The 8,196-nt window shown below is 40.3% G+C and overlaps 1 protein-coding gene across 1 annotated transcript; it reads left to right on the top strand.

Annotated features, from left to right (window-relative positions):
- Positions 1–1,221: 1,221 nt before the first annotated feature.
- Positions 1,222–7,571, top strand: LOC134619212 (protein asteroid homolog 1-like). Its single transcript, XM_063464984.1, has 4 exons — positions 1,222–2,424; positions 2,531–2,735; positions 3,061–3,223; positions 7,316–7,571. Exons 1-4 carry the CDS (start codon positions 1,222–1,224, stop codon positions 7,569–7,571), a joined length of 1,827 nt encoding a protein of 608 aa, XP_063321054.1.
- The last annotated feature ends 625 nt before the right edge of the window (positions 7,572–8,196 follow it).

The raw sequence follows: 8,196 nt of genomic DNA, 5'->3' as shown, positions 1-8,196 counted from the left end.
CATCTTTGAATTAAGCTCTGAAACAATTTTTTTAACAACTTGTATAATACTCTTTATACAGCTACCAGACTCCAATCACATTTTGTGCTTTGCCTGCAGCAGCAGTAAGCTTTGCAGGTAATCAAGTAAGTGGCAGAAAAAAAATGGGCATAAAGGCTTAGGTGGGACTATCACACGTTTGACTTAAACATAAAACATATTCTTACAATATTAATAAAAACAACTAAATTCTTCAAAATGCCATTTTGAAAACTTCATTAGTGCCTGCTTTACACACCTACATACCAATATTTGGGAAGCGGGTATCACGCTCGTGTCATCAGCTAGCAATGCTAACTTTCACTGCACTCACCAAGACAGTCGAAAGTACTATAACTCTGGTAGAAACAACCTCCAGCCTTCTTGATGATTCCTTTCTGTTCCTCCTGAACCAAATCCCATTTACAGGCTTTACTTTTTTAATATTATCTGTCTCTACTTCTGCTTAAGTGACAAATGACTCTAGTTTTTTTTTTTTTTTTTTTTTTGCCTCTGGTTATGAACCTAAAAATGTGAAAATAAACACACTGCAGTGATTTGCAGTTATTCGAAGCTCATAAGTCAAGATATGAAATGAAATCTTTTGTAAATGTGTTTCTCTTCAGTGCAATGCTTCCTCCTCACATAGTCTCCAACAATATCAGGTTTTCTCACAATAATCAGAAGACAGTCTGAGGTAATGATTCTGTCTAATTTATCACAAACACTGTTTTCACTCTGTCATTTAAAAGTATGGGTGAATGCTCTGACGGGTCAAGAATCAATTAATTGTTTCACAGAAAGCCAGTGCACCTGAGTTTGGACTGTTTTTAATCACAAAAGGAGAAAATTGACTGAATACACAGAGTTACAGTGATCCATCTGAGAGCTGGTAAACTCATGGATCACTGTTTCTAAGTCTTTAGAAACAACTTCTATTTAGTGATGACTCTCAATAAAACATATTTGATTTTGCTTAAAATAAAATAAAATAAAATGAAATAAAACTGAAAACCACAACACAAAGATGAAAAAACTGAAACCAAAAGAGTAACATAGGTATGCTAGATTAGTCAGAACAGGTGTAACTGGTTCTGTCAGTGTGGGCGTGTACCTTTATGATGTTCTAGTAGGTGTGTGTAAATATCTGTAGACACAGAGGCATTAGCACAATAGCCACGGCTCACCTTCACCACAGGAATCATGGAGGTTTCAACGTTAAAGAAAATGATAGATGATTTGTTTCTCTGCGAAGAGGTTAAAGTAGAAAAAACAAGTATTATCATTGATGGTGCAGCTCTGTACTATTGTTTGTATTATACGTCTCATCCAAAGCTGGACCAGCGCTGTGGAGGAGATTATCCTAGATTCAAAGATGAGGTCTGTAACTTCTTAAAGACTCTGCAGGACTGTGAAGTCACTCCGTACGTCATCTTGGATGGAGGCTCGGGGCCTGAGAAGCGTGAACATCTTTTGTCTCGTCTAAATAATAAACTGAAAAAAGCAAAGACAGTAGCAGAGAGTGAGCCTGACATTGTACCAAAAGGATGTAACGTCTTACCACCTCTGGTCAAAGATGTCTTCATAGAAATCTTGAAGGAGAAAGGCATAGAGTTTAAACAGTGTTTAGGAGAGGCAGACCCTGAGATTTTTTCTGCTGCAAATCAGAAACAATGTGCTGTGCTGTCCATTGACAAGGATTTTTATATCTATGATGTGCACAAAGGTTTCCTTAATCTTGACAACTTTGAGTGGAAAAGCAAAGAGGATGGCAAAATTCCTGCTAAGCTCTACACACGTTCAAAGTTTTGTGAGCATTTCAAATTGGACCCTGCTCTCATGCCAGTCTTTGCTTCAATAGCAGGAAATGATTATTCAAGATTAGAAGATAAAGGTAGTTTTGCAAGAGAATCATCTTCACCTGGTGTGTACAGCATTAAAAGACTGGATGGTATGCTCAGCTTTTTAAGTAACGTGAATCTGGACGGTTTGAACGACTCACAGAAGAGAGAACGTGCTCTGAGTAAAGCTTTAAATCATGTTGGTAAAAAAGAGAACAAAACATTCAAACTCGCCATTCAAAAATATGTTCAACCAGAAAAACCAAGTTCTACATTGCCATCATTGGTGCATAAAAAAGTTGAGAGTGGAGAACTCACCACTTTCGTCATAAATGTTGTGGATCAGAAGACTATTCTGCTGACACCACTTGTGGAGGACTTTTCACAGCGCAGTAGTTACACAGCTGCTTACCGCATCAGGCAGTACTTCTATGGACTGTTAACAGGAGGTCAGATGTGCACAGAATATGACAGGGATGGAAAAGAGATCAAAGACAAGCGAGTCCCATCCATACTCCTCAGCAGTGATGAACAGAAACAACTGGGACTACAGCACCTGCATAAGGTACTGAGGTTAATCATTAAATATGTGTTTAATTACTCTGACAGGTCATAGACGTGTTTCTGTGGTACATGTGAGCATCTTGTCTGTGTGGTACCTCTCTGTGCAGGCTCCTGAGGGTTTGCGTCGCAGGGTGTTTGAAGAAGCTCTGCAGGTTCAGACTTCAGCCTTAGAAAACATCCCCGACCAGCTGAAGCTGCCAGTCTGTGTGACTGTTTTCTGGTTCAAGAGGCTACAACACCACCCAAAACCTGAAACTGTCCACTGCCTCCACGCCCTCCTGCTGGGGTTTGTGTTTGACCCCAATAGTCCAGGTAAGTCTTACTGGGTAATATGGTGGATATCTAAAACGAGATGCATAGCTACAGATCACTTTATTAGGAACACCTGTGACAGCTCTGAAACTTCTACAGTTTCAGCTCCATAAATTTGATTATTCTGTTTATTATTCACAGTCACCTGTCAGCAGATTAGTCTCAATGAAAGCAGTAATCAGATTTCCTATAGTCAGAGTTCCTGTAGTCAGTGTTTGTGCGACAGCAGCAGCACTGATGCTTCCACATCAGCCTGAACAAGAAGACAAACTGCTGCTGGTCTCTGGTTCTGTGTCACTGAAACTTTGTCTTATGTTGTCTGTAGAGGACGAGTTTGAGAGGAAGATGAAAGCTTTAAAGGATGAATGTGTAAGTAACTGGCAGCCCCGTGTGGCTCATGCTTTTAGCCAATGGCAGTGCTGCATGAGGCAGAGCCTCCACCTGAACCAGCTGCTGTGTTCCCCTCTACCAGAACCTCAGTGTGCCCGGTAAACACCAGACCAGTGATGTGCTCCACAGATGTTTAACACACTTCATCAACTTTAACTCAGATTTTCTGCTTTGTCAGGCTTTACTGTGGACCTCTCCTTCATCGGCTGGCAGATGAAGACATGATTGAAGAACTACAGAAAACACTGAGAGGAGAAAAGAAGGAATTATATGAGAACCTAAAGACTGCTTGTCATTGCGGGGGGGTATGAAAAGGGAATAAAAACAAAACAAAACAAGGCTTGCTACACAGAAACGCAAAGCAGGAGATGATGCATAGCTGAATATGTTTCCAAACCAACTTCATTCAAAGCCAAAGACTAGAAAATATGGTGAAGCATATCTTCCCTTTGGTTTCACCTGCACAAGTGCCGAGGTAGGTCTCCTCTGCAGAATTGGTTTTCCCTTCGTTAGGAGCACACGCTGGGCTGTCCAAATCACGGACAAACAGTATCCCACATACCTTTGACGTTGCGTGACTAACTCTGTATTCCTCGTCCACACGTAAACGCAAAAAAGGAGTTTAAAAAATCTCCGTTTTCGGTGATTCTAAACGCCATTTACGTGTGGACGAAACAGCTGCGTTTTCGAAAATACCCGTGTAGGTGTGGACGTAGCGTAACAGAGTTAGTAGTTTATTTTATTACTACCTGTAATTTATTGCAGATTACTTGTATTTGCTTAATTGTTTACTAAATGTTTGAGGTGTGTGAAATAAACCGCAATGGAGCAAAATATGGGTGTGTGTGGTTGGAGGATGTGTGTGTGTGTGTGTGTGTGTGCATGTGTGTGTGCGCGCGGGGGGGGGACAAAGGCCCCCCTTTGTTTCACAAGAAACAAAGGGGGGCCTAGCAAAAAAAGTTTGAGAACCACTGGTATAAACTAAACTCAAGAAAAAGTAAAAAAAAATTGTTTAAGACAGTAAAAAGTAGCTCTTTGAACAAGTGATTCTTGTTCCCACGCTGCACGGCTACACCTGATCTTAGGGTTCCTCCACCTACCAAATCTCACTTTAACCCCTGCTGATAAACGATCTCAGGCTATTGTGTCCAAGCAACATCGCGAATTTAAGGTCCTGAGTGCAGAAACAAAGTAAAGAAAAATAAGATGTGTAAGTACAGTATATATGGCGTATATGTTTTATATACAAAATCAGTCACTGTGTATTAGTGAAATCTAGTGGAAATTTAAAGACACTATACAGAATAGTAGCAGACAAATACAAAACAATGACATATGCAGTGTTAAACAAGTAATTATTAGAGTCATTAATGAAGCCAAATTAAAGAAAAAAATTAAAACCGTAACCAGACCTGTGAAACACACCATTCAAACATATAAAAGCACAAGGCATGAACCAGTAAACATTATGTCCCGACTGATTATAATCTTTTTTTATTTACTGTTGTATTCATGTGTCCACAGCATCACTCAGCTGGAATGAAAGAAGGTTATGAGGCTGCATGTGTATTTGCATTATGGATGAATAATTAATGTGGTTTTATTGTTTTGTATGATTATTTTCAGAATGAAAAACTAACCGTTTACTTAAACACTCAAAGCATTTTATCACTGCACGCCTCATTCAGCCAGGCTCTGCTCTCTCGTCTTCAGCTTGTACAGAATGCTGCAGCCCGACTCTTGACAGGCACACGTAAACGCAATCATATTTCCCCAGTCATGGCTCGTTCACACTGGCTTCCAGTACGTTCTAGAATTGATTTTAAGATTTTATTGCTTGTTTTTAAGTCTCTAAATGGATTAGCTCCCTCGTGCCTCTCTGATCTGTTAACTAAAAATACTCCAAACAGAACTCTTAGGTTAGCTGATCAGTTGCTTCTGACTGTTCCTAGAAGCAGACTAAAACACAGCGGGGACCGGGCCTTTGTGATTGCTGCTCCTAAACTTTGGAACAGTTTGCCTCTTCAAATTAGTTTTAACTTAAAATTCACACACTCATCCTCCAGTAGGTGCACTGGGAGGAACTCAGGTTTCAGTATTTCACCCAAGGACACTAAAACACACAGAGTAGAGCAACCGGGGATCAAACCATGACTTTTGGATTGGTAAATGACTTCCTCTACCTTCTGAGCCACAGCCACCTGTACAGCAAATGTACATCTGCACATATGAACAGGATGTGTTTAGTCTGCAATAGCTGATTTTTCTTTCCTCAGAGAAACAGACAAGAATCAGTGAGGAGGGTGGAGGATTAGGTGAGACTTTGGGTCATGTGATTTAACAGAAACTCTGAAACAGGTGCAAGCAGTTTTGTCTTTTCAGACCTGAACACTCAAAGGCTTCCACAGATCAGGGTGAACAGGTTGAAGCTGTTCTTTTGAGCACACAGTCACCTGGATACCTGACCTCACTGCTTAAACAATAGCAAAGCCGTAGGTTAATGTGTTTATGGCATCAGAGGTTTAAACTTTGTTGTTAGAGGGCAGCACAACACAACAATTAATCTATTAGTTTTTGTTTCTGGACTTGAATTTCCCTCCTTATTTTCAGTATGTTTTAAACACACCTCTGACTTTTTCACATTTTGCCATGTGTTGAGCTAGAAAATGTATAAAACTCAAATACAACATATGGCTGCAAGCTTCATCCAGAAAAACTCCCTTTTAACAGGAAGAAACCTCCAGCAGAGCCAGGCTCAGGGAGGGGTGACCATCAGCCGTGACCAGCTGGGATGAGAAAAGGAAGACAAGACAAAGACATGCTGTGGAAGAGAGCCAGAGATGTATAATAAGTAACGATTAAATGCAGAGACATCTAATAAAAGATAGTAAGTAAGAAAGATGACTGAAGAAGAAATACTCAATGCATCATGGGAATCCCCCAGCAGTCTACACCTATTGCAGCATAGCTAAGGGAGGATTCAGGGTCACCTGATCCAGCCCTAACTATATGCTTTTGCAAAAGAAAAGTTTTAAGCCTAATCTTAAAAGTAGAGATACTGGCTGTGTCCAAATTCAGGAGAAGGGTGCTTCAAAATGCTGCATTTGTAGGCAATGACGTAACAGCGATGCGATGAAGGCTGTCCAAATTTGAAGTGTCCTCCAAATGTGGTGACAAATGCGTCTGACTTTTGCCCACATTTCAAGGATGGGTCGGGTGTATCCTTCGTGTCCTACCATATCCCAGAATTCATTGTGGGCCATACAGGAGATTTCTTCTGATAACGATGGCGGTCGAAGCGGGAGTTAATGCAGGAGAGGAATACACTTTTAAATGTAAGTATATGAAAATCTGATGTTACAAAAACTTAATTGTTGTAACGGTTGTGTTGTTAGTCTTTGGGCATTTACTTATGGTTATTTTTTAATTAAAATAATCTTCGTAAAGAGATGCTGAGGAGAGGAGAGAGCAGGGAGAGGATGGACAGACTGTTTTTTACTTCTTGAAAGATCAGTTCCAAAAGCAGAAATGTGTTTATTTGAATATATTTGTTACGTTGTTAGTAAACTCTGAAAATTCTAACGGATAGCTGGTGCTTATAATACAGTTGAATAACTATTAAAAAACAGATGATGTAATATTTCTGTACAGGTTGCAGTCGTTATGATGAACATGCTGTTGCAAACTCTGCTCCTCTCGGTGGAAATGCGCCTTCTCTTTCCTCTTTGTATAAAAACATTAAAAGTCAGTTTAATCTCAAAATTCACTGTTAAAAAATTCAAATCACACCAGATAATAAAGAAAAGTGAATAGTTCAGTCTTGGTTCATGTACCAGTGAGACATTAAACTTCAGTAAAACTATGCAGTTACGTAACTTTAATCTGAGCCAAACCGATTTGCTCAGTTGTAAATAAAACAGCGACCTGACAGACAGAACCTGAATGAATTAAGTCCAGTGTTTAACCACTGAGAGCTAAAACTCAGGTGAGGTTTCAAAGCTGTGTGCCGGTGATTAGCTAAAAACAATAAAATAAGACAGATAAGAGAGAGCAGTAGACGGCATGCCAAACACACAGGCGCAATCATGTTTAGCAAGCAAACTCTCAAGCAAATGGTTGTTAACTTCAGGAAGAGCTCAATGACCCACACCCCACTGCACATCAACGGATCTGCTGTTGATGGTCAACAGTGTGAAGTTCCTGGGTGTGCAAATATCAGATGACCTCTCCTGGAACCTGAACACCACCACCATCATGAGCAAAGCCCAACAACGTCTTCACTTTCTTAGAAAACTGAAGAAGGCCAGTCTCCCTCCTGCCATCTTCACATCATTTTACCAGGCAAGCTTTGAGAGCGTCCTCTGCTGCTACATCACTATCTGGTACGGGAACTGCACTTTTGCTGAAAAGAAGTCTCTGCAGCAGATAGTGAGGACACAGAGATGATCATTGGAGGCCCTCTCCCACCCATCTCCCAACTCTACGACAGACACATCATCCGACGTGCGAACAGCATAGTGAAGGACACTTTCCACCCCTCACATGCACTGTTCTCCCTCCTTCCATCTGGCAGACGGTTTTGCAGCATCAAAACCGTAACGACCAGACACTGTAAGAGCTTTTCCCCTCAAGCAGTCAGAGCCATCAACTTACTACCACCAAAGGACTGATATACACATACACTTTTACAAACACCGTACAATACTCACCAAAAGACTCAAAAACAACACAAACATCCACAAATCCTCTGCAAACTGGACCTGGGAACAATATGCTTATTTGCACACTCAGTCACATGGTTACTGAACACATCTACATAATGCTATATTTGCACATTTTGGATCTTGCACATGCCTTCGTCCTGTCTTGTCTACAATATCCTGACTCATTATTTGAACCTGGTATTCAATACCTACTGCACAATCCACTTCGTATTGTCTCTGTCCTGTCTTTGTGTATTGTACACAGATATAGTTAGTAATAGTACCTTTTTTTTAGCTCTTAATTTTTTACCCAAATTTAGCGAGTTATTATTTATTTGTAATTTCTAGTTTTATATCTGGAGATATAT

This window comes from Pelmatolapia mariae, linkage group LG20 (assembly GCF_036321145.2).
Source record: "Pelmatolapia mariae isolate MD_Pm_ZW linkage group LG20, Pm_UMD_F_2, whole genome shotgun sequence".
Lineage (NCBI taxonomy): Eukaryota > Metazoa > Chordata > Actinopteri > Cichliformes > Cichlidae > Pelmatolapia > Pelmatolapia mariae.
Note: the sequence above shows the minus strand (reverse complement) of the source record. Positions and strands in the feature narration are given on the sequence as shown.